At 58.5% G+C, this 26,909-nt stretch overlaps 1 protein-coding gene across 9 annotated transcripts in view; it reads right to left on the bottom strand.

Annotated features, from left to right (window-relative positions):
• Window positions 1-26,909, bottom strand: part of LOC144935909 (receptor-type tyrosine-protein phosphatase kappa-like) — a 151,094-nt gene that overhangs the window by 40,512 nt on the left and 83,673 nt on the right. For 5 of the 9 annotated variants that reach the window (XM_078862774.1, XM_078862776.1, XM_078862780.1 and 2 more), the window contains exons 9-18: window positions 22,383-22,576; window positions 21,926-22,088; window positions 21,483-21,592; window positions 16,320-16,521; window positions 15,818-15,920; window positions 15,231-15,561; window positions 14,765-14,801; window positions 13,520-13,588; window positions 8,252-8,390; window positions 6,189-6,218 (exon numbers count right to left, since the gene is read on the bottom strand). In XM_078862774.1, coding sequence (XP_078718900.1) covers window positions 6,189-6,218; window positions 8,252-8,390; window positions 13,520-13,588; window positions 14,765-14,801; window positions 15,231-15,561; window positions 15,818-15,920; window positions 16,320-16,521; window positions 21,483-21,592; window positions 21,926-22,088; window positions 22,383-22,576 — 1,378 coding nt within the window. The remainder of the gene's footprint in view (window positions 1-6,188; window positions 6,219-8,251; window positions 8,391-13,519; window positions 13,589-14,764; window positions 14,802-15,230; window positions 15,562-15,817; window positions 15,921-16,319; window positions 16,522-21,482; window positions 21,593-21,925; window positions 22,089-22,382; window positions 22,577-26,909) is intronic. The other 4 variants (XM_078862781.1, XM_078862782.1, XM_078862778.1 and 1 more) reach the window with 3 other exon arrangements.

Raw genomic sequence — 26,909 nt, 5'->3', positions numbered from 1 at the left:
GGATGGCTCCCTATTGGTCAACCACGTTATGTATGCCGATGATTTGGTAATAGCTGCTCATTCAGAAGAGGAGTTGGAGACGCTGCTGCTGAGACTGGAGCGTGCCACTAAGAGGTGGGGCCTTACCATCAGCCCCACCAAAACTAAGCACCTGCCTGGGTATTTTGTACCATCGGACACTCCACCCCCACAACTCCCAATTGGTGATGGGGCAGTTGTGGAGAGAGTGGAGAGTTTCCCATACCTGAGCAGTGTGCTTATGACCGGCTCCAGTTTATCAGCAGAGGTCTCACTCCGAATCAGTCGAGCGGAAATATCTTTTCATCGGTTGCGTAACGCTGTGTGGAAGCTACCTGGTCTGTCGCTCCGCACGAAGCTTCAGGTCTTCTCTACGCTTGCGAAACGTGGACCCCCCTAGTGGAGCATCTTCGCCGGTTGGAAACATTTAGGCTGGCCTGCCTACGATCCATCCTGGGTTTAACCAGGCTGGATTGTGTGAGGAGCTCACAAGTCCTTGAAAGATCTGGGCAAAGTCCCATCAGTGAGCTCCTCCGGCAGGCAAGGCTGCGTTGGCTGGGTCATGTAGCCCGCATGCCCAGCCACCGCATGCCTAAACAGCTTTTGTTCGGCCGGATCGAGGGGGCTAAACGGGCGCGGCATGGGCTAGAGAAGAGATGGAGTGATGTGGTACAGGAGGATGTGGAGCTGAGTGGACTTGCCGATGACTGGTACCAGCGGTGTCAAGATCGGCCTCAGTGGAGGAGGCTCGTGAAGGACGCTACTGGGCAGTTGGAGGCAGTCGCCCTCCAACAACAACGGAGGGCGGAGGAGCGACGCTCACAACAACGAGCGGAGCGCCGGGTGGCTAAAGCACAGCAAGTTGGTACAGTAGGGGGCACAGGTGGTGCATCAGCCAGTCATCTCGGTCATCTCGGTCAGTCGACCCGTGGCACCTGGGTCTGCCCCGTGACCTCCTGCCAGCGGGCGTTCGACACTTCACGTGGCCTCAAGGTGCACATGGCCTGGCACAAGCGTCGTGGTGACGTCACCGCCACTTAGTGGCGAATGGCGGTTGTTGTTGTTGTATGTACGTGTGTATGTACGTGTGTGTATGTACGTGTGTGTGTGCGTACGTCCGTGTGTGTGTGTACGTACGTGTGTGTACGTCCGTGTGTGCGTACGTCCAAGAACGTCCAGCCTCAAATGAGTGCCAGGCACGACGTGTAATGATTTCAAAAAGGGACACAAAGGTGGCCGAGCGTGGTGCTTGCCACACCACGAACCCTTCGTGCGTCATGCCGGCCTTCATACGTGCTCGCTAGCGGCACTTGCCTCAGCAGCCTGCTAAGGGTATTCGGGGGATCTTTGTCTGTGTGTCCGTGGCACTCCCTGTGTGGCTTTGCGACTCCTCTCCTCATGCCCTTGTCCCCCTCACCCGGAGAAAACCCAGCACGCATATGGCAAAGGTCGACGCACTCGATGCTTCCGCACAGATCGATTTAACAATCCATTGCTGGACTGCCATCGCCTCGCTGCCTGGCCACAGCCCAGCTGTTAAACCCACGCGTGCAGCTGCACTGACAGGTCCAGAACGATGGTCACGCTGGATGCGGTCACAGAAAAACTAATCGTGGAATCTACCGATACACAAATTCGCAGGCTTGTCCAGGAGGGCCGAGGTCAAACCCGCTGGGTTTCCAATTCTACCGTCAGTGCCCTCGATACAAACTGAGATCCACGTCAATTCCCTAACGCGCCCGAGGTGATACTCTCCGCGGAGATGGAGCGACGAAATCTGCCCGTGCGCAGGAGGCCAGGCGAATTGGTCCACGTAGGAGACAGACGACGGAGTGAGACGGACGATGACATGCCATCCTGTCACGACGGTCTGGTCTGCCTCTTGCACCACGCGTGTGCGTGTATCTGCGTGTCCGTGTATGTGCAAGCGCTCCTGCACATGTAATTACATTGTACTGCCAGGTAATTACTACATTTACATAGAGAGCGTGGCGAGTTACGATTAGAGGACACAAGGCTCTCGTGCGGAGAGGGAGAGAGACGGAGCAAGAGAGATGGAGGTTGAGACGGAGCAAGAGAGATGGAGGTTGAGACGGAGAGAGATGAAGTGAGAGAATGCACAGGGAGAGGATGGGAGCACAAAGAGTCGGCCCATAGCGGCTCTTCTCTCTGGGTCCGTGTGAGCGCTGGGCGCTTGATCGGTGAGGGGACACTGTCTGGCGGCATCGTGGGAACCGCGGGCGGTGGAGCGGCCGATATCGACCACGGCTCCGCCAGACGTTTCGTTTTTAATGTTTTCGGATTATTTTTTTACGATTGTGGATCTGGGCTCGAATTTTCGGACCACTCTTCTCGGCATTGCATGCGGCTGAGGTCGATTGGTGACGACGGTGAACGTGGCTCCAGGTTCATTCTATATGCAGGCTTTCACGACCAACGTGATTCAAAGTTTGTTTCTTTTGTTTTCGATCATTGTAGGTATAAATGTAATATTCATAACCCTCCACTACCTGACAGAGCCAACCTAGTCAAGTTGTCACGTGGGTGAACACGCACATGGTAATGCCGAGTGTGATCTTCAACACAAATTGTATACATTTTGCTGGGTCTTTCATTTTCAGAATAATACGTTTTAATTAGACTGTCGGTAAAAGCAAGGATGTAACATCGCATAAGTGACCTCATCGCTGGTCACGTCAAGTTTTTGGATCAACCCGAAACGATTTTTTTCTTCAGATCATCCCAAGAATTGTGATGACCGGGAGGTACCCCTGGACGCATGGTCCACATAGCGTTGCCACCCATCCTGGTGCTCCCAGGGTCACCCTCCTGGGGAGCAGGAAGCAGCGGCTGCCGTCCTCCTGGGACGGTAAACCTCCCGGTTGTTGTCGGTTGCCTCCTGATGATGATGGGCGATAACGCTACGTGGCTCAACACGTGGCCTTCACACGCAGCTCTCCGATACATTCGCTGGTCGTGACGCGTGTCGCTCTGCACGATGCCCGACGTTTCGCTCCACGTGCAGGGAGCTTCTTCGGCAAACCGAATTCGGTTACACCCACCGAGAGAAGCGAGTTCACTTCTTTCAGATGCTGCTCCCAGGCCGTCCAGGGAAACGTCGGGTGGGGGGGGGGGGGCCTTGCGGGAGCACGAACGCAACACGCTCCACGGCAAACGAGGAGGTTCGACGCATCGTCGTGCGCAACTCGGCGGCTTTCATTATTGCCACCCCCCGCCCCCCTCACCCCCCACCCCGAGGTTTCAGGAAGGTCTGATCTAAAGAGACGGCTTCCACGTGGTAAAAACGCACCCTAATGAAATTGTGAGCGCGGCGCGCGGACTGTGGCGCGGGGAGCGCGGCAGGCAATCGGTCAGCAACACCGGGTTTGACGGCGGCGTTTAAGTCGTTTTGAAGACGGCCCTGCTTGGAAACGTTCCGTTATTATTTTTTTTCTTCTCGTTTGAAGGTAAATAAAAGAGGAGGGCTCCCAAACGAGTGAGGCCCTTTCTTTGGCCGGAGATGTAGAAATGAAGCCCTGGAGAGGAATTTTAATGTTAAAAAAGCACCGCTTCAATTAGTTATCGTCCTAAATGTATATTTTTGTACCGTTTATTTAATAATTTATTTAGCAGGTTGAATAAGAGATATGATTAAAGGTGGGCCTCTTTGAGGAAACCTGACAACGTCAGCAAGCAGAGAACAAAGACCACTGGGGAGGAGTGCGCCCTCGCCATTGCTCACACATCCCTCTCCCCTCGCTCTCCCCGCCCCCCCCTCACCCATCTCTCTCTCTCCCCGTGCGGTGTGCGTGCCACGCGCAGTGTCTGCATGTGGGCCCTGGGGCTCCAGCTGCCGGGCTGAGCGGACAAATGTCACACCGTGCTTCTCCGCACCGGTGGGCTCCCCAAATAAACACGGCGCCTCGGGGCGCTCTCAGCAAACGCTGTTTCACCGGTGAAAGAGTCGATAAACACGGTCCCCGGCTTTGCAAAAAAAATCCGTTGACTTGTGGGGAGCGCAGTACTCGCGCCGCTTCGCAGAAATCTCAAAGCAGGTTTTGCGATGCAACTTGAAACGATGGAGGGGCTGAACACCGGCTGAATAATAATGATGAAGATAAATTAGACTTGTGCCGGGGAGCCACAGAGGAGTCGCTCGCTCGCGGAGAGAGGAGTCGGCTCAGAGGGGCGCCAGGAGAAGGAACCACAGACGAGTGAGGAAGGCGGCGGCAGCAGCAGCCACGCGGTGGTGACGAGCCGGTGCTGCCAACAATTGCTCAAGCTTGGCCGTTCTCTATACGTGAAGATGTTTCAAGCCAAGTGATGCTTGTATCACACGTGTGGGAGGAAACCGGAGCGCTAGGAGAGCATGCGCCGTGCGCGACGGGGGAGCGGCGGGCGGCGGCGTCGTTACCACCGCCACTGCCGCTCCCACCGGGTCGTTTGCTAGGTAGCTGCCACCCGTCACTCCCTCTCCTCCTCCCCGTCCCCCCTCTCTGCGCCCCTGGCTTACAACCAGGCGCTCCTCTGCACTCGCCTGATCCCACCGCTCGAAACCCCCGTTCCACTCACCTCGGCATCGCTCTTCTTTGTCTCGTCAAAGGTCAAAGTGAGCTTCTGCTGCTCCAGTGAGCACCGAGCTAGTGCTAGTCTTCTGGAAATTCCCCGTATCGTTGGCAAGGGGAAAGTCTTTCCATAGTGCAACCACTGTTAACCTCCCCACAAAGTGGTAACTATTTTATCGACCCTGGAGGGGTGATGGGCCGGGTCAACCTCCAACCAGGAGTTGAACTCATGCTTGATGATTGGGAGCCGCCCGCTTGGCCGTTGGGCCACCTCCTGTGCTGTTTGATCGTTTGTGTGATTAGCGGCGATGGGCGGCTTTGTTGGAGAGCCCACAGCCCCCACGCTCCCCCCCCGCGATTGCTGCAGGTTCGTGGCGGCGAGGGTTGGCACCGACCTCTCGCGCCGTGGAGAGAGATAACGGGCTGCGGCGGATTAGCCCGAGTTTCCCAGGAGGCGCCGCCGTCGCCCCAATCCACCCTCAATAAGCCCGGTGAGCGGTGGGGGGGAGGGGGGGTGTTGGGTGGAGGAGTCGGGGTGGGAGGGGAGTGGGAAAGTCGTTCTGGGGCTGCGAGGTTCATCTCAAACAAACACCGTGACGGGAATGGAATGAGAGAAAGGGGCATGCAGGTGAGTGAGTGAGTGAGCAAGAGAGCGAGCGAGGGAGTGAGCGAGAAAAGTGCCACCCCATTTCCACGACCGCTGGAAATGGCGCTGGCACAGTGCCAGCCGGGGGCTGCTCGGTGCCGCCGTGGCCTGACTCGCTCCGGCAGAGTGGTTCATCTCAAGCAGTAGGGGATGAGCTGACCCAGCGACGAGTAGAGAGGTCACGAGGTCAAGGCAGAAGCGAGACGTGTGCCCCGTAACGTACCTCACCCCTCACCCCTCACCCGACCTCCACGCCGAGCCGGTGCGAGCGCTGCACCGTACGACGAGGCGAGCGTCTCAGCGCCGTGCTCACCTAGAACTAGTTCGATGACATCTGCTTCTGTGGGCAATTCTCTAGTTTAGGCCGGTGATGGCGCTGCCCTGCGAGGGTGCCGACGGCGCAACGGGGAAACGCGCGGAACAACCACAAAAGCAAACGCCAGCGGAAACAAACCAAGCTGCCGGGCCCCATCAGGGTGTTGCCGAGAGTTCCTCATCTCCACGGTATGCGTTTCCGCCTTTTCATCAACAGCTCAATCTGGCTCCGTAGCCTGCAGTAACCTCACCTGGCAGTAGTAACGACACGAGACATCGTGCTGGGATGGAGCTACGGGGGTGGGAGAGTGGGTCGGGGGGGGGGGGGCAGCAAGGCACAGGATGGGACCGGCTCGGCCCAATTCGGTGCGGTTCACTGTGGTTGAGTTCCGTTCGAGTTCGGTTGTGTGATCCGGCATGAATCTGGCCAAATACGAGCGGTCGCACAAATGCAAGCCGAGCTCGTGTGGGAGCCAGCGAGCAAGCAAGCGGATGGATGGGCGGGCGTGCTAGCAGGCGGGCGGGCGGGCGAGCGGGCGGGTGGGTGCACGGGGACGCTGGGATTGCGGTGTGGGTGGCGGTGGAGAGATGGGAGCGGTGGTGCGAGGAGGCGGTGGCAGCAGTGGACTGGCGCAGGTACTTACAGGTAATGCGCATACGAGTACGCGGTCCTCCTGGCGTGACACATGAGGTGGGGGGCAGCAGAGGAGTGAGCGCACGGGGCGAAACAAACAGAGAGAATGAGCAGGGCACAACTCTCACGCACATCGCGACTCTCCATCCCGCTAGAGCCCTCTGCGATGGCAGTTTATGAATAAAAAAAAAATTATTTAGCCGACGTGAAAGTGAAATGCGATGCTTTAGGGCGCGGTTGTTGAGTTGGATTGTTATTGAGATGGAGGAAATGGGAGGGGGAGGGGGCGCGGAGGGGGGTGGGGTCGCAGCAGAGGCCAGGAGAGACAGCCGAGCCATGGAGCAGCGTCGCGGAACCGCACAGCGGCGGTGGCGTCGCGCTTTTAACATTGGGCGCGTGTCACACGCAACGCCTCGCGATGATGTTTACTCGCAGAGTGGGGCGTCCGCTCATAGCGCGAACGATGCGGTGAAACGGCGAGAGAAGTCTTGCGCTAAATTTCTATTTTAAAAACACGTTACTACAAAGAAAACAAGCAGCGCTCTTCGTGCAACCAGCGGTACAATCCACGTAGCACCGTCTCAACCGTGTTCAGGCTGGTTAACCTACGAGACCTCACTCCGGTTCTCCAAGACTCGGATTCATCATCGATATCAGTGGCCGAGGGTCGGACGAAGCTCTGCAACTGTGACCTGAACCACAAATACGGCCCTGTGCTGCACTGCGTCCTCATGCCTCTCAACCAAGGATGACTACATCTGGTACTTGTGCCGTTCTTACAGCGCACGGCTATCCGGAAGGAAGGCGGTATGATTCACAGAAGAGTACAGGCTATCTGGAGTTCCACTGCTGGGCCCCTCTGCCCCAACTCCACGTGGGGGCCTTTGCTACCCAAGAGAAGAATAACTCCACGAAAATGTCCCCTGATCCGTCTGTGGGCCACTCGGGACCCACTTGTACCCACGCACTTTGACCTACGACCACCATCGCAGAGAGGATGGCACGAGTCCATGAGATGATCAAGCGGTGGGGGGCGATGGGGAAAGATGAATGCTGGTGGAGGCGGATGGAGGGCAATTTACGTATATGTGCTGAACTTCTTTTGCACCGTACGTAGCCAACCGTTCTAATCGGAGGTGCGGGGAAGAACAACAAACCAAACACAAAAAGCCGTTCTAAATAAATTAGTTTTGATGGTGGAGGATTGATGGTGATGGCGGAGGATGGAGGGCGATCGTGGAGGATGAAGATGGATGGAGGAGGATGGAGGGTGAGGATGTATGATAGGAAAGCATCAACCCATGGAGATCATACGCACGCACGCACACAAACACGCACGTGTCCTTCACGCCGGCGCTCTGCGGTTTAACCTTTACCAGGGCGCCCGCGCGGTGCTAGCGCCACGGAACCACCGCGTCGCAAACGCACGCTTGGGCCGCCGGTGCCGGTGATGTCCAACGCCACTTAAGGCCGTGGCGGCTCCATAAATTAAAAGTAAACACGCTTCAAATGAGCAAATCTGTCACTGGGCACGCAGTGCAACCCCCACTTGACCCACGAAGGAAATGCTAACCACCTCTGTGCCGGTGAGCCGAACGCGCACATTTCAATGTATGCATATTGATGCGTGCGTGTGTGCATGTGTGTGTGTGCATGAGTGTTTGTGTGCATGAGTGTGTGCGTGCATGCTGAGCTATCTAGGGCTGCGTCGCCACGTGCGTTTGCGTGCCCCTCGTGATGAGCCTGCCGACGGGAGATGCGTCACGATGCTCCGTGAGTGCCGTGTGGTGAGTGCCGTGTGGTGAGTGATGTGGTGAGTGACGTGGTGGGTGACGTGGTGAGCGCCGTGGTGAGCGCCGTGGTGCGCTGGCCGAATGCGCCGAGCGCGGTGTCGGTGTGAGCCAGATCGCTGCGTGCGGTCGCGGTAGTACGGTGCGTTTGGCGTGTGTGGCTGCAGTGTGCGCCATCTGAGGGTGGAGTGTGTCGTGGTGTGACGCGATCTGTGGGTGATCGTGATGTGCCATGGCGCGCGTGTGTGTGTGTGGCCACGTTGTGGTGGCACCGTCACCGCACCTGCGCTTGAGGAAGAGCACCAGCACGAGCAGCAGCGCCACGGTGAGCACCGCCCCGGCCACGATCCCGGCCACGCGCACCGTGTGCTGCGCCCGCTGCTCTGGGACCGGCGCCGCGGGGGCGCGGGTGAACGCCGCCACTGTGGGGGGTGGGGGTGGCGGGGTAGCGAGGGGGCAGGGAGGGGTCAGGAGGTCACGATCCCGTACAGGGTGTGCACACAACGTGATGAACGTACAGACACGGACAAAGTCATGGTGCATTGCCAAAGTCATTTTGCATCCACCATGACTTTGGCAATGTTGTGACCACGATTGCCATCGTCTTTATCATCATTGGTTTTGTAATAACCAATCATCAACAGCACAGGTTATCACCATGGCAACAGGCTTCGGCCTGTAGAGGCAGCATTTGTTTCCATGCGTGTTCAAGAGCACGAGAGTTGGGCCATCGATACAACTTGGGAGCAATAGCCTTGCCTCTCAATCTCGCACGCACACATCCATATTCGCCCTCACATTCACACGCACGCACGCACACACACATTCGCCCTCAGAGTTACGCACACACACGCACACATTCACTCCCACAGTCACACGCATGCACGCACACACACACACATTCACCCTCACAGTCGCACGCACGCCGCCAGAGAAGCCCCTAACGAGACCGCGACAGTGCGGTGGGAGCGGCGGCGGCGCCGTGACAGCCGAGAGCTCTCGAGCGCCGGGTCTGCCCGCCGCCGTGACGCCTAAATCAAGGTATCGATGTTTGCTTCTTTAGCAAAAAAAAATATACAAACGCACACACGCGTGGACGGGAGCACGGCTCAGCTCTTGTTGTCGAGTCGTAAACGGGCGTGCGAAATCTCTGCCGTAACAGATGAACAGCGGTCACTCGGCGGAATGCCAAGATTCCACCGCCACGGCTGCACACTCACCCACCGACCTCACCCACTCACCCACCCACCGACCTCACCCACTCACCCACCCACCGACCTCACCCACTCACTCACCCACCGACCTCACCCACTCACCCACCGACCTCACCCACTCACCCACCGACCTCACCCACTCACCCACCGACCTCACCCACTCACCCACTCACCCACCGACCTCACCCACTCACCCACCGACCTCACCCACTCACTCACCCACCGACCTCACCCACTCACCCACCGACCTCACCCACTCACCCACCGACCTCACCCACTCACTCACCCACCGACCTCACCCACTCACTCACCCACCGACCTCACCCACTCACCCACCGACCTCACCCACTCACCCACCGACCTCACCCACTCACCCACCGACCTCACCCACTCACCCACCGACCTCACCCACTCACCCACCGACCTCACCCACTCACCCACTCACCCACCGACCTCACCCACTCACCCACCGACCTCACCCACTCACCCACCGACCTCACCCACTCACCCACCGACCTCACCCACTCACCCACTCGCTCGCTCGCCACCACGTCCTCCGTGTGCAGAGCTACAAAGGGCCACGCCACATCCCCCTGGCGCTGGGAGCTGGGAACCAGGGAACACCGGGAGATCATTCCGAAACCCGTGGTACACACCGCAGTGTTGCTGTGTGTACCACGGGTTTATGAATAATTCCCTGGTTCGGAGTAAACTACACCTCTCCGTGTGGCCGTATTTAACATGGGATTAGAAGTGATGCCCTGTTCCAGAGGAGTTCAGCACCATGCTGCCGTGTTTAACTGGGGGTTGGTTGGCAAAGTGTTTAACACTGGATTAATAAAGTGCTCGTCTGTTTTAACAGCTGGTGCATCGCATGACCTCGCTTCTGATCCCACCCTTCCCTCTAATCCCCCCCCCCGCATTCCCTTTGTCTTCCTCTCCACCTCCCCCCACCCCGACCTTCTCCCCGCTCGCCGCGCCCCCGCGCCGCCCCAGGTGCCGCTGGCGTCAACAGCGCCTGCGCACGCCCGGACATGCGGGCGGCGCTGCTCCACGCTCCACCCACAGGATCTGGTGCCGCGTTTCCACAGCCACCGAGGACCGAGCGCCGACTCGCGAGACCGGGACGGACCGCTCAGCCCGGATTCCCGCGGCAGCCGTACCGGGCGGCGTCGGCCTCACGCGGGCATCTGGGCGCCGCTTCTCTCACTCGCGTATCCCTTCGCGCCATTGCTGTAACTTGTGATTGTATTTGTGTCGCAGAGTGCTGCTGCTCTCTTGAGTTCTCATCACCTCGGTTGCACAAGTCACGTGATCAGCCGTCAGCCAGTGGCCATCGAAGGAGCGATTTGCCACTCCGCTACTCCCGACGCAACCGGCTCATCAACCAGCTCAACAGATGTTGCTCCACAGCAACATCAGCCACATGAAGAAGCAGCAGCGGTGATAATTCCACATTCCTATGGCAGGGCCGGGTGTCTCCGTAGGAGAAGACACCCGCTGGTTGCCTTCCCCACAAAGTGGTGTCAATTTTATCGACCTCGAGGGCTGATGAGCCGAATTAACCGCCAACCGATTGCGAGCCGCTCACTCTGCAGCCGAGGGCCGGCTGCCACGCAAGTGGCCGTGTCGCCTACCCCAAGGGAGCTGCACGCTCGACTCCGGGCAACGTCTGCCACTCAGGCTGTCCGATCCCAGCTTGGAGACGTTGACGTCCACGAGGAGTTGACGGGAGAGCCAAACGCCCACCATGGGACTGGTTTACAAACACACTGAGCCCCAGCAGGCAGCGGGCAGCCCCAGCAAGCAGCGGGCAGCCCCAGCAGGCAGCGGGCAGCCCCATCGCTCGGCGCTGGGAGCGATTCTATAACTCGCAGAGCCCCGGCACTGCCACCCCACGCTCCCCCCCCCCGTGAATTTTAGAGGTGCCACGCCTCATAAAATTCACGTTATCCCCACGCGCGACACTAAAAAAAAACACAAACGCGTTTCCCTTCGCTCTTCATTCGGCGCGCGACTCCCCCGCGATCCGTGCCTTGAAATACAGCCCATCTACCCCCCACCCACGCCTCGCATTTCCAAGTCATTGATGTAAAATAATCAAAAAAATACAAACATTAGAGTGGCGCGAGGAGAGGGCGGTCATAGCGCTGAGCGCGGCGTCGATTACACAGCCCTCCCGGCAATCTCCGCCACCAGCGCCACTGGGGTCGCCAGGGTCGCCAGGGTATGGCGACACCGTAGTGGAACAGCATCCAAATTATCGGGCAGCACGCGTCATGGAGTGGCCCCGGGGAACGGAACGAGTCCGAGAGGACGTCCACCGCGAAGATGGAGCGCCGAGATCCGGTCGTGCGCCGCGTGGATCGTTACATCGTCGGATGGCGAAAGGTAGCGACGGCGGCCTTCATCCAGCGGTGGATAGACCATGGCTGATGCTGACCTTGACGGGAAGCCGATATCGCGACAATCGTCGTCAGGTGCCCAACATCGTCGCGGCGAGCGGAGGGGGGGGGGGGCACCGTGGCGACCGCTCGTCATCAGAGCCCCCCACCCCTCAGCCAGCCCAGCTAGAGCGGCATGTACGGGGGGTAAGAAAACAGGGGCGGGGGGGTGTCGGGAGGAGAGGGCACTTAAGGGGGTTTGGCTCGCGCGATTGTAGCGAGGGACGACTCCCGGGGGGCTGACCCCAGGAAACCGGCTCTGAAATTGAGATCCGTCTCATCGTGAGCACGACGCCTCCAGTGTTTACTTCCCCATCGGTGTTCACACGGCTGGGCGGGGAGGTTGAGTGATGGGGTCACAGTGAGCGAGTGGGTAGTGAGTGAGTTTGTGAACGAGTGAGTGGGTGATCGAATAAGTGAGTGGATGTGGTGAGTGATTGTGTGGGTGAGTGAGTGATTGACTGTGTAGGTGGACACAGTACGTTGGTGGGCGAGTGCCTAACAGATTGAGCGAGTGGGTGACAAAGTGATTAAGTGAGGTCCAGTTAAACCAGGTGATTAACATTTTAGTGAAATTCACCGCAATCAGTCACACTCACGCACTCTGTCAAACGGATCATCACTGGAGTTGACGTGACCCCTGATCGCGTGACCCCTGATCGCTGACCCCAGGCTGTGTGGGGGTCACAGCGACGGGCGCTCGGGAGCGAGAACGACGGTGAGGAGTGGGCGCGGTGAAGCGCCGGGGGGGGGGGTTAGGGGGGTCATGGCAGCGGCATGGCTCTCGAGTGCCGTCCCACGCACTCGCCCGCCTGCCCGCTTGTCCACCCCCACTCGCCCATCCACCGACCCGCTCACTCGTTTGTTCGCCTGCCCGCCCCCCTGCGGTGGCGAGGAAGAGCAGTAAGCGGTTTCTGCCACGGTGATTGAGGATCGCGGCAAGCGTGGCGGCGTGGGTAATGGCGTGTGGACAAAACAAAAAAAGCGCCGCGATATTTAATAAACACGCTAATGCGTGAATGAAGAGATAAATAAAGCAAGGACGGGCAATTAAAACTGACGGCGTGCGATGCGGCCACCCACCCCTCCCCCTCTCCCCCTCACCACGCCCCCCCCCCCAACAGTGGCGCCATCCGTGGCGGTGCCACTGTTTTTGGCGCAATGATTCAAGGCACGTCTTGGTACGGGCACCTGAGCGTAGGGCACGGGCGCCCTGAATGATTAATTAATTATTCACCTCGGCACGATTCCCATTTATTGAGCAAATAAACACGAGCGCATCTCCGGAGGGATCCGTCACGGCCGGGGTGGCCCTGACGGGCGGAGTGGCCGCTGCCACGACCACCCCGCCCCCTCCCGTGCGCTCCAAACGCGGCTCCCCCATGTCGGACCCGCGGCTCCCGACAGCCAACGCGGCTCCCGCTGATAAACACGGCGCGGTGGCGTCGGCGGCGACGGCACCGCGCTCGACGCGGATCTCTGGCGTGCGCTGCCCACTCTTGATGCTCTTCCGTGAACGCGCGCGGTGACAGCGCGTCCACCACGGAGACGGAGCCGTAAAACCGGCTCCGCGCACAGGCGCTCCATGGATCGTGACGTCGCGAGGCAGCGAGTGATGGCGACGGCCTCGGGGAAGGCCTTCATCAAGCAGTGGATAGACCGTGGCTGACGACGACGGCGGTGGAACATCTCACACGCGCACCCAAGGATTAACAGCAGCAGCAGCAGCGCCACCAGCCGCCCCACCAGCCGCCCCACCGTCACCATCACCGTAGAGTTGTGGGGATCATTACAGATCTCGTGTTGCTCAGGAAGAGAGGAAGGTTGACCTGGGTGACCTCGGGGAAGGGTTAAATGGGGGGGGGAGGGGGGTGTGAGGGGTTCGGGCCTGACCTGTTAGGCGTTTGCCCCCGTTTCCCTTGTTAGTGCTGGTGGGGCTGAGGCGCGACTGCGCACTCAGCCCTGTGTCCGCAAGGGAGAGGGTGCGTGGGGGAGAGACGAGGCAGAGAGAGTTAGGAGAGAGTTCGGGGAGAGTTAGTGGAGAGTTGGGGGAGATTGGGTGGGAGAGAACGGCTCATGGGCAGAACAAGACATAAGCGATAAGGCAGAGGAAGAAGAGGTCACTGTGGGTGCCGGGAAATCAGAGGGCAAAAGTTGACAAGGCAGTATACCACCACAGCAAACATTACGGTGCATGTACGGCATCTCATATCAAGAACAGGGGGTGGGATGAAGACGCGAGAGGATAGCGGGAAGAGTTTGGTAGATGGAAATGGAGAGAAATTAATCAACAGGACTGAGGTATGGAGATCATGGGAGGAGGTAGCGGTAGCGAGGGCGGCGAGGTGGCGAGATGTTAACTACCTCGCTCGGTATACAGGAGGTCGTGAGTCCGATCCCGACCCTGATGCTGGCTGTATATTTGGGGTTTGCATGTTTCTCTCCCCGTTGTCGGGTGGATTTTTCTCCGGGCTTTCCCTCCACATTTAGAATCAACATCACGTGTTTCGAGGATTTTGCTGCTTTTGTTGAGCGATAATATGTGGCCAGGTCGCTTCTGAAATAGAGCTAAAAAGCTCAGTGTGCGTTACCACGTAAAATAAAAAAAATTATTAGAATTTCGTTTTTAGAGGTCAGCTGGGGAGCGAGGGGAAAAGGGGGGAGGACGAGCGACTCGAGGAGGCGGCCACGCCTGGCTAGACGGATGCCTGGCTAGACGGGGGCCTGGCTAGATGGGGGCCTGGCTAGACGGGCGCCTGGCTAGACGGGGGCCTGGCTAGACGGGGGCCTGGCTAGACGGGGGCCTGGCTAGACGGGGGCCTGACTAGACGGGCGCCTGGCTAGACGGGGGCCTGGCTAGACGGGCGCCTGGCTAGACGGGGGCCTGGCTAGACGGGCGCCTGGCTAGACGGGCGCCTGGCTAGACGGGCGCCTGGCTAGACGGGGGCCTGACTAGTCACTCGCTAATGAGCGCCGCTCCTCCAGTTGGGGTCTCCACCGGACAAATCTCACCACCACGCCGCCGGGCAAACGGTGCGCCGGCGGTAGCGACTGTGACTCTTGCACACACGGGGGCACACGTGCACACGGACACATGCACACACGGGGGCTGACGCGCACACAGGCACACGAACTAACCTTTGGAAGCCACTTTGACGCAGTCGATCTTCACTTCCTGTGAACGCAAGGGGCACACAAACACTGGAGTCACCGGTTGCCCTCAACCGCACGCAGAGGGCGCGCGGCCACGCACGCATCTAGACGTGGCCGCCCACCCCGGCGCTCCCATGGCCACGCTCACCGCCTTCAGCAACCCACAGCGAGCGTGGCGGCAACGTGCGCTAACAGGATCCCCCCCCACTGGCCGCGCGCTCTGGCGAGGCCCTCATCCAGCAGGGGGTCGACAAGGGCCGTGTGTGCGCGTGGAGCCGTCGGCGTCGCACGGTGATTGGCAAGGTGTTACGTTTAGCCGGGAAGCGGCGGCGACGGCCAGGCGGATCGCACGTGGCTGTCCGTAGCCCAGCGCCGTGCAAAAGCAGCTGCGAGGGTTGGTGGATCGCACGCGGATGTCGCCGTGAACTCCCCACCGGCCTCGCCCACTCACCCCGCCGGCCTCGCTGACCGCCTGGAAGTAGACGTCGTAGCTCTTTCCGGGGTCGAGCGGCGGGTTCCAGAACGAGCCGTAGGTGCCGTTGTCGCCCACCGTGAAGGGTGTGGGCACCTGCAGGCTGCCGGGGGGCAGCTCCGCGGCAAAGTAGTGCCGGGGCGCCGCTCCCGCGGGTGCATCGGCCCCGTTGGGCCCCGGCTGGTAGGCCGTGGGCCGCAAGAAGCAGCCGCCCGAGCGGCGCGGGGCGCGGCGCCGGCGCTGGAGAGGAGGGAGCTCGTGGCTGCGCCGGCGCCGAGACGCAGTCTCTTCCACCACCAGCTGGTACACGCTGGGGGGGGGGGGTGGATGGTGAGGGGCCGCGGCGCTCGGGTTAAAGGGCGGGCCGACACGCTGGGTGCAAGCGGCACATTACACTGCACCAGGTACGCATTTAAGTCGACTTAGGGGAAGTCCAGGTCCGGATATTCGTTACCGATGTTGGTCGTCAGTGGGACTCAAACTGTGTTCCCCGGGTTCATAGCGCAGTGTGCAACTGCTGTGCCAGCTACCACTCTGCATTCGCGCACGCACACACACGCAAACACCTGACGGGCGCGCCCTTGGCAGTGGCCGGCTTGAGAAGCACGGTGATCGTCGTCTCCGTCTCCTCCAGCGGCCGCGATGAATCGTAGTCTGGCATGGATGGGGCTGCCGGGGGGGGGGGGGGGGGGAAGGCAGCAGGGGGGTGGGGGAGGAAAGTGAGGACGCTGCTATGCAGTTGGCAGGGAGCGGCGCTGGCAGCAGCGTGCCGCCGTCTCCAGTGCGTGCGGTTTGCCACCGGAGGCGAGTTTGTTTGTTGCGAAGCCAAACCACCCCCCGTCCCTCTCCCCCACTGGGCCCCTCCTCTTCCTCCCCACACCCCGCGCTTTAACCCATCCACATCCCAACTCGCCGCCCATGTGCTTTGCATTGCCGCACTTCGGCACAGAGTGGGGCCATCCAATTAACGACTTAACGGCTCAATTAGCGGTTCGGCCACTCGACCACTCCACCATCCTCTGGATCGGTTCTCTGCTCGGCCCTCACTGCCTCCTCCGCCGCGCTCACCGGAGATGTTGGTGCTGAAGTGAGTGGTGGTGGGCAGCCCGAAGCCGCGGCTGGTGCTGGCGCGAACGGTGACGGCGTATCGCGTGCCCGGGTGCAGCCCCACAAACAGGTGCCGGTACTCGCCGCCCGACTTGTAAACCTTCCCGCCGTGGCTGCTGGCGTCAAACGCGCCGTCGAACGAGGACACGCCGCGGTACGACACCTGCACGGGCGGGGAGAGACCGGGACAATGAAAGTCTGGCACCATCGCGGCACACGGGCAGTGGCGTAGTGCGGTTGGCATGGGCCCTGGCGCTAGAATGAACGCGGCACCCCTTCCCCCCGTGTTCTACCAGCGGTAGCGTGCGTCCACAACGAAGTTCGCCTATGAGCGAGCGATCTTAAAAGTTCACCGCAATCGTCTGTTTCTGTCACGTAAACAAATGGGTGCCTCTAGACCTTGGCCAGGCCAGAATCTTCCTCGTCTCTAGCCCCAAGCTAGAGACGAGGAAGATTCCAATCTCAGACTTGAGTTTCACACTCCTGCAGCTGCCTTAGTGTGGCTCTCCGAACCTTGCAAATTAATATTTCACGAACGTTTATTTGGCATTAGACCCATTAAGCCCCCGAACATCCACCCGATGCCGAGTCTAAGGCCCCTTGAGAATTGGCGTCGATCTCCAATAATCCTGAGGGTGCCGCTTCAATCTGCCTCGTCGATCCTCAGGAATTAGCGACGAACCGAAAAAATCCTCAAGCAGCTTTGGGCTCTGAATTAATTTCCCACATTAATGTTGCAGTGTAATTGCCAGATTCACAGCCACTCTCACTCTTGGCCCGTATATAAATATACTTTTACGGCGCGGTGCATAAAACACACGCGCGTGTGCGGGGGTGGGGAGGGGCGACAGGTTCACTCAGCAACCGGAACATAAACCGGGAACACGATCCGTCACATCGCGACGACTGGCAGCGTCGCCGTCGCCGTCGCCGCCGCCGTGTTCTGCCAGGAGCGTAATTGTTCATGACGGGTCTGGACGATGGCAATAAACGCAATTCAGGCCCCCCACCCCACCCCCCCCCAAGACCCCCGCCAGGACAAACGCGTAGCGAGGGCGTGCGGGTGCGCGGGCACGCTGGCATGTGTGGGCACGGGCACTTGCGTGTGTGCCAGGGAATCTACGAGACGACGACGACGGCGGTGAGCGGTGGGTGGCGACGTGGCCGAGCGACGGTGCCGCATTTGGCCGCTCGTTATGGTGGATCGCGGTTCAAACCCAGCGATCCCCCTGGTCAATACGTCGGCAGGGAGTGTTAAGTGTGCGTACCGCGTGCCGCCTGCTTTGCGGTCGATGTTAAAGATCCCGTGGTGTAATTTGAAAGAGAGTCACACCGCAAATTACATTGAAGGTTAACTGCCACAAAGCAACGGTCAGCCGCTGCCCATAACCTTGCGGTACAGGAACGGCACGAGCACCAATGGCACCGATGATTTCATTGTGTGGCAGCGTTGACAACTTCTGGACTGTGCTCCGTGGCCGGATTTCGAGTGCCAGCCGTGCCCATGGCTGAGTAACTCTCCACTGGTGGCATCGCGATGATGGGCACCAGTTGACGAGCTGCCCGGCGAACATTGTGGCCAAAGTTCACCACCCTCATCACTTCCACCACCATCACTGCCACCACCACCCCTCTCACCACACTCACCACCACCACCCCAGCGTGGATGAGACCGTCTGTCCGTCTGTGTACGTCCGCCACAAAGAATTTCTCCCCTACTAAAAAATGCGTACCGATTAATGATTTATCTCCGAGTTACAGAATTCCATACCGGCCGACGAGCAAGCGCCCGAGTAGAAATGTATAATATTAAAATAAATAAATATCCACGTAACCGCACGAACGATCGGCGGCATCTTCCCAACGTGTCGTTCCTCCCAAGTGGCGGAGGTGCGGGGGGGGGGGGGGCGTTGCATCGCGGCGCTCCGGAGTGCGCGGCCGCGCCGATACTCTATTAAAATGTCGATGTGGCTTCGACTGCGCGTATGGATTCCTTGCCGTGATCTTCACGGCATTAACTACAGCCCAGCATAGGGGGGCGGGGGGCGTGGTGTATTATGTGAACGCTAATGAATCTCTTGTTTGTCGCTGTTGTTTTCGTGAACGGGGAGGAAGGAGGATTATCGATCGCCCGTGCGTGCCGAAGGTGGGGGGGGGGGGATTGCGCTTTAAGGAAATGAACGTGAACCTTTTGACGAGCGTCGTCACGCGAGCGGCGATCACGTGGCCACGCGGTTACGCGGGCAGTGCAATGGTCACTCGTTCACGTGGTCGCACGACCGTGTTGGAGTGCCGGGCGGTGTTGCTGGCAGTGTTGCCGGTACGATTGCTCTCCCGTCGTTACGCGGATGGGAGATTGGATTGAGCGTTAATGGCTGATGCCCCATGCAAGGCTCGTTTAATCAGAATGAAAGAGAGAGCGGTGGATCTATTAATGGCCTCCTCTCTGCGTGTGTAATTGCAAAATCGCGTTATGGTTTATTATCTCACGGCTGCTTAGGGTGCCATTGGGAAAGCTGATCGGTGGTAAAAGCTGCGTGGTTGTGCGTGCGAGCGACTGGATGGGCGTTTGGGGCGCCGCAGTGGCGAGATGTTATATCCCTCACCTGGTATGCAGGAGGTCGTGGGTTTGATTCCGGATGCCTGAATATATTTGGAGTTTGAGTGTTTTCCCAGTGGTTGTGTGTATTTTCTCCGGGTCCTCCATTTCGTCCCTCCACATTTAGAATCCGCACGTGTATTTGGTTGCTATACATTTCCATGCGATGAGCCACTTCGTTAAGGTATCATTTGTAGCCAGGTCGCTTCCAAAAAAGAGCTATATAGTTTAGCGGGCCTTCCCTAGTGAAATAACAATATTTTATATATATATATTTTGTTTAGTGTGTGGGCACATGTGCGAGCATGTCTGTGCGAGTGTGTCTGTGCGAGTGTGTCTGTGTGTGAGTGTACGCGTGAGAGCGTGCACGTGACAGCGTGCGCGCGTGTTTGTGCGAGTGTGTATGTATGCGTGAGACCGTGTGCGTGCGAGCGTGCAGAAATGCCCCCGTGATGATTTATTTTTCAGGCGTGAGGGGGGAAAATATGAAAACTCCAGCCACCCAGCATGTTTGCCCGGGCAGTAATACCCGGCTAGATTACGCACGCGCGGCCAAGTGTGAGATTGTGACCGCGTGTTTGCGCGCGTGCACAGCCTGCGCTCGCCACGAAGCCCAAATGACGCGTGGCGCGTGCGCGCGTATCGCGAGCACGTGCGCGTGTCTGAGGGTCCGCGCGTGTCCCACCCGGGGTGCTCGCGGATCACTATTTCTCTGCTGTCACCGCGCATTGCGATTGATGGCGCGCGCCTCCCCGCTGCGGCACGGCCGCGGCGTGTCGCTTCCGCTCGGAGCGACCGGCACCGCACGGAGCCCGGCATCGGCCCCCCCCACCCCCCTCCCTGTTACCCCGAGCCCCGGCTCGCCCGGGGGAAAGCAAACCCCCCCCTCCCCGCCACCCCCACCCGCCCCACACTTTAACCCATCCGCACCCCATCTCGCCACCGATGTGTTTGTTTCACATTGCGCCACCTTGGGGCACAATGGGGCCATCCAATTAAACATTTAAGGAAGGATTATCGGCTTGATCACTCGGACAATGAGAGAGTGCAAAATGTGTTGGTTTTAATAAAAGGCCCAATTCCGTTTCAACGTGTGCCGCTGGACGGGAGGTGATGATGGGCAGGACCTGGTAATGTCATCATCAGCCATGTCCTGGGCATGACTAGTCCGGGGTTTCCCACCTTCAAAAGGCAGGATGTGGGGGGTTCCGAACTATTTTCAAAGAGGCCTGAGTAACGACCACAAACAATTTAATAAACTACAGGTTTCAGTCAATTCACCGAGTTCATTCATAACCGACTCACTGCGTGAGCTCTACTCTTGAGTTGCACAACCAACATTGATGAGCTCATTCAAAAGAGGATTGTGGCAGGACCCTCCTGAAAACGAGTCTCGAGTCTCAGTGATCCTACGTCACCGGATAAGTGACATGGTTGTAACTGTGGGTCACGACCCCCCCACCCCTCCTACCCTCCTCCACCCGGGGGTCGTGAACCAGGGCGTTAATAAATAACGAGGTGGGCCACCGCCGGTTTAAATCGCCAAAATAAAATCACATTTGAGTTCATTGATCGCAGGAATGACGCGCTTGCTGCCACCATTCACGGATGCGATGTCCGTGGTGATCCCAACGCCCCCCCCGGGGCAAGGCTACCACGGAGGTCAATCATCCTCTCGGTCTGCACCCCGCAGGCTACGTCGCCTTCTTGGCCAAATAAATTGAGGTTTCAATTTTTTTTTTGGTCTTTTCCCCCCGCAGTTTTATGACCGAGAATCCGTTCTGAGCTCTCGCAGAGCAGCGCGGCACCGCCGTGTGAAGAGGACATCACAGAGCCGCCTCCGATATCGCTGGTGCACGCGCTACGGGGTACCACTTTCCCACCCGCTCTTACCACCGACAGTAACTTTCATCACATCACCGATATTTTTGATTCTAAAAGCTGGAATGAGGTCCACACACAAATGTTGATGTTATTTTTGAGTGCAGTCTTTGGAGAGCGGATTATCGATCATGGCTGCTACTAACAACGACGATAATGATGATGACGATGGTATTGATGACGACGGAACCTTTGGTGTATGTTGAACTTCTTTTGCACCATATGTAGCCACCCATTCATTGGTTGGCTACGATGCGAGCTGCAGGGCAAGATGCGCGACGCGAGCTGGGTAATCGTCACGCGAGCACGCGGACACGAAGCGGCAGCGTGTGGCACCAGCGGTGCTGCGCGCGGTGCGTGGCACGGCCCTTTGGTAATTTGATTGGCAAAAATCGAATTACCGAAGGTGGTGGCGTCTGCCACAGTCACCTCAAGTCAGTCCACGCATGGCACCCGGGTCCGTCCCGTGACCTCCTGCCAGCAGCGAGCCTTCCAAACGTCACGCGACGGCCTCAAAGCGCACCTAGCCTGGCGCAAGCGATTGCGGCGACGTCAAGGTCGCGAGACGATTCCTGGCACGAGCGCCGCCGTCGCTCCGCGGGCGGGGGTGGGGGGGGGGGCCGGGGGGGTGGGGAGGGCCTCACCTCGTAGAGCGTGATCACCCCGTTGCTCTCGCTGGGCTCCCCCCACTGCACCTGCAGCTTCTCCTCGAAGCTCTGCGCCTTCAACGACTGCAGGGCCACCGGGCTCGGCACTGCCAGGCACACGCACGGAGACGACACGTTTCCCCCGCGGTCAGATTGAATAAACAAACAAATATAGCGAACGTCTGGCCAAGACGCGGAATTTGAGATCATCAGCAGCAGCGTCGCCCCCCACAAACGACGGACCACCTCGTCAATCCGTGAGCCTCCCCCGCTCCTTCCGAGGAGGTAGAGAAGCCATCCAGAGTGTGACCCAAACTGTGGATGACTCGCTGCTCACCGACAACAAGTCTGCAATTCTTCAGCAAACCACCCATCAGGAGGGAGGGAGGAGGGAGGAGGGAGGAAGGATGTGAAGGAGGAATGAGAAGGAAGGAGCGTACCATCCTCCGTGGTCTGCGCAGTGATCTCCTCGCTCTGCTTCCGGCCCTCAGAGTTCGAGAGGACGAGGCGCAGGCTCACGTTGGTGAAGGGCGGGAGGTCGTGGAGGGTCATCATCGTCACCGAGTCATCGTCGCCCATCCACACCTCCTCCAGCGTCACCTCCTGTGGGGGGGTGGTGGGGGGGGGACGCAGCTAGGAGCAATCTCCACACAGCTGGCACCACCACGGCTACCATCGCCATCAACAGTACCATCTCACCACGACCACCAAACTCATTCGTCTCCACCACCGCTAAAACACACCCACTTCCCTCACCACCACCACCACCACAGCAGCCCACCCACTTCACTCACCACCACCACTGCAACACCCCCCAACTTCACTCACTCTAAACCACCAACCTCAACACACTCACCGACCACCACCACCACCATGGCAGGACGCCGCCGGCATTACCTCCGCGTGCGCGCCGAGGGCGGCGGTGCCGGCGCCGGGCGACGGGAGCGGCGCTCGCCGGGCGTAGCGGTAGCGCGCCGTGATGTTGTAGCGGTAGCAGCGCGTCACGTTGTAGCCCAGCGCCTCCCACTCGACGCTGAGCTGGCGCGGCTTCACGTTGTACACCTCCAGCTGGCCCGGCGCCCGCGTCGGCTCTGCGCAAACAAAGGTCGCCGCCCTCGGCGTCAGTGCCATCGCTCGGCGCGAGCGATCTGCCGCTCGGCGCGAGCGTCCCTTCCCGCCGTCAACTCGGGATATGACGACCCTCGTGAGTTTACTCGATCGCGCCTCCACCCCCCGCCCCTCCCCCTGCCCCCACTGAGAAACGATCCCAGGCTGTGCCTGTGAAGCGACGTCCGTCGCGATGGCGCGACGGAGCGAACACACAAACGTACTCCGCTGCCCTCGCCGTTGTTGTTGTCTCGGGCGAGACCGCCGCGGCCACCGCTAACTGAAGCGCATTCAGCTCCTCAAGAACAAGCTCCCCGGGGCGGGCGAGGTGAAACGTCGGATGTGGTGCCGAGCAATCGCACGCAGTGTTACCCCCGAGCACCGTTGATCGTCAACATCGTCAATATCGTCGTCATCATCGTCAACATCGTCATCATCGTCATCATCGTCAGCATCGTCATCTTTGTCAACATCGTCAACATCGTCATCATCTTCAACATCGTCATCATCGTAACATCGTCAACATCGTCAACAACGTCACCATCATCGTCTGCGGGGCCTGGCATGGAGGAGTGAGGGGGGCTGGAGGGAAAACGATGGAGAACACGAGAGGATAGAGCGGGAGTGAGGGGGAGTGAATGTATTGTGATGTATTTATGTTTAACTTCTTTCTTACTGTACATAGTCAACCGCGCTAAGTGCAGTGAGGGGTAAAATGGGGAGAGCGGGGGTGAGATAGAGAGTGCGGGGGAGAGTGAGAGCGGGGGAGTGAGGGGGTGTGAGGGGGGGAAAGGGGGAGTGAGGGGGGGGTGTGAGGGGGGGGGATCATGCATTTGCCTCGGCTGAGGATCAACACGGCGATGTTTGTGTAGCGAGGGCGCGAGAGCGTGTGGCGTTAATCGTACAACGCTGAACTTTTCGTTAATCAAAGTGGGAAACACAAAGCAATTTTGCACCTGACGTGCGCTCAATTACCTGGGGAGTGCTGGGGTCAGGTTTAATTAAATTACAGTGCAAGCGAGGAAAACTTTAACTCATCCGAGCCTTCACTCGGTCACGCGCGCGCCCCTTGAGCGGACGTGCAATTTAGCGCAAATTATTCTGTGAAATCAAAAGCGACCTTCCTCCTCCTGCTCCTCCCAGACTCCCTCTTCCTCCTTCCCCGTGCCCCCCCACCCACCCCTTCTCCTCCAATCACCATGATTTCTCGGTGGAATTCTGGAAGAAAGTTTTCCAAATCTCTGCTCCCCCCACTCTGCCGCTCAATCTCAGCCGCGTCTGTCCAGGGTGGGCGAGCCGGGAAAATGTTTCCGCACCCGGCACACCACATCCAGTGGCGCACTCGCTCTGGCCATGGCTACTCCGTCACCCGTCACCTGCTCCAGTCGACTAGCAACCCACAAAATATTGATTGAGAAATTCTGTGTGTATATATGTATCTGTATGTATGTTTTAGTATGTATATATGTATCTGTATGTATGTTTTAGTATGTATATATGTATCTGTATGTATGTTTTAGTATGTATATATGTATCTGTATGTATGTTTTAGTATGTATATATGTATCCGTATGTGTAAATGTTTCTTTATGTATATACCTGTATGTATTGATCTACCTGTATGTATTGATCTACCTGTATGTATTGATCTACCTGTATGTATTGATCTATCTGTATGTGTATCTGTATATCTCTCTATATATATGTGTACAGGTTCATGAAATCCCGACGCCTCTGTACACCCAGCAGCCTGAATGGTTGCACCACAGTTTGCCACAAGCCGTGGTGTGGTTGGGTGAAGCGGTGCTGAAGAGGAGGCCAAAATACCCCCCGAGAGGGGCCCTACAGAGCCCCCTCTCACTCCTTCCTGCCAGCAGTGGCGTGAGCAGGGGATTGCGGGGCTGCGCCGTTACCACTGCTGATGATGTTCGGAAGCAATTACCGCAGCGCGACGCACGCTGCCAGTCAAAGGAAGCGGAGATTGGAGCGAGCGGAGCCGGGGTGGTGAGCGGGGTGCGGGGTGCGGGTGCCATCGTCTGCGGTGCCGTCACACAGATGACATCATCGCGGCGACAGGGCCGGGCGGTCGCTCATTGTGGAGGTTTGCGGTTTGAGGTCGACGGCCGCCCTGGTTAATTAACGGGGCGCCGCGGGGGCGAGGAAGAGTTCACAGCTCAATGGGCTCTGCCCAGTAAAGTAAAACTCGAGTGTAGCCGAGCGTGAGAACCGAGCGTGAGAACCGAGAGGTGCGACGTGCCGTCCCGCTGCACAGCGGAGATGTAAGATTCTGTGACGTCATCGGGAAAGGAGGAGGCCACGTGTGCCGCCATGACGGGCCAATTGGGCCCAATTGGTCCACTCGGCCAGACTGCAGCAGGGCAGCGAGTGGTTGAGATGAGCTGCAACGCGCTTCACTATTATACCCGGCGTTCGGATCGTGTGGCAGAACAATGCAAAACGACATTATAACACTCATATCAACAACAACAACAACATCCCCCAAACATTTTAATCGTTTACAACAAAGAGTGGAAATCTGCAGCAGCAGCCGCCGACCTACTGGGGAGCCTGTGAAATGACTGAACTTCCTGTGGAAAAGAGCTTCAAAGCTCATCGGATTTCTCCGGGATAAAAACAAGATTCTGATTGGCCGAGCGGAGTCACAGTTCGTGTGGCGGCGCCACAAAGGCGCCGTGTTCCGCTGAGCGCCCCAGCGGGAGAGGCCGCGGCCGCCTCTGCCGACGGCGGCGGGCGGCGCGGCGGAGCGTTTAATCAATCAGCTGAGATTAAAGAGCAATTAAGTCTCCCCACCGCCACCCCGTCCCCCCACCACGGGACACGCTTCCCCGTCAGATGAAATGTCTGCTCTGCCGCGATTTACCGCCGCCCACTCTAGCCGCGAGAAGTTTGATCCGCTCACTCGCTCGCTCATAAACCCCATGGTGCACATTATTTATTTATTTTGTCGATGTGCAAGCGCGCGCACACACACACAATTAAAGTTGTTGCTCCTTAATTGAAACGTGCGCAGACTCAGAGCGAAGCCTGGTCGTTGGGTTTCTATTCGTCCTCTGCAGAGCAGAGAGCCACAGTCGGCCAGGTCTCTCACGGTTGATACGGGTTTGGTGACACCGAAACTATATCCACGCCCAGCACGACACATCCAGGATGCCTCTCGCTACGGTTGAGGCTGCTGGTCGCGGTGCCATCCGACTCCACAATGCCGAGCACAGGGCCAGAAGCCCAAAAGGTCAAACGGCCGGCAAAAAAACAGCACTTTCGAAGTTGTGAATTACGAGTGTAATACGGTCCTTGAGTGGAGTAAGGTGATTATCAGAGCTTGAGAAAAGAGATAATGATGGAAGGAGGGGATTCCAAAGTGGAGCCGCGCGAGGGATGAGGCAGTGTGGTGGATGGGTGGTTGAGTGCGTTATTGTGACGTGCAGTGTGGTGGATGAGATGGCACGGTGTCTGGTAGACTGAGTCCTCAACACGGGTGGAGTGAAGCCCACGGAAGCAGTAAATGATTGTGGTCCTCGCGTTAGAAGAGTGATTCGGAAGCAGTGACCCAGAAAACATATGGCAAGAAATGAAGCCCTGTGTGAGACGATGCATCTCTCTTGGTCTCCGTGTGTCTACGTGAGTTCATGCAAAGCTCTGGGTCTCTACCCCAGTTGATGGGGTCTCTAGGTAAGACCGAGGCTTCAATTTGGCTGACATTACCCGTGACCGGGAATTTAACCTCGGCCGTCTGGAAGCGCAGTGTGCCAACCATGGCACTTCCACTCCCTACATACACACACACACTCATCCTGGCCATGGCAAAATTAAGTTGTCATCCGAGTCTCAATGGCAAGTCCTCCCCCACACCACCCAATGCAGTATGGGGTAGAGGGGGGGGGGTAGAGGGGGGGGTAGAGGGGGGGTAGAGGAGGGGGTGCCCACCTGCCTCCCAGCCCCTGCACCGAGAGCGCTCAACTGCCGAGGCCACAGAAGCGCTCCACGAGATTCGGCGATTACGAAACATGCGGCGCCTCGGACTCGTTAATCCTCGCTCGGCGCTCGTTGCTCTCGGCTGGAGGCCACCGCTCGTTTAGGGGCGCCCTGCAGCGCCGGGGCTTATGCCTCCGCGACGAATCTCAAAAACAAGGGTCCAAAACAAATCACGCGCCTGCACGCCCACGCATCGCAGTCAATTTCTGCGTAGTCGTAATATGAAATTCGCCCATCAGAGCAGCGGTCGCCCAATCCTCCGAGATTGACACAATTTACTCCGCCGCCCGTACCCTACGCGGACGGTACGAGGCGCGGACGGTA

Source organism: Lampetra fluviatilis, chromosome 14 (assembly GCF_964198595.1).
Source record: "Lampetra fluviatilis chromosome 14, kcLamFluv1.1, whole genome shotgun sequence".
NCBI lineage: Eukaryota > Metazoa > Chordata > Hyperoartia > Petromyzontiformes > Petromyzontidae > Lampetra > Lampetra fluviatilis.
This window is presented reverse-complemented; position numbering and strand designations above follow the sequence as displayed.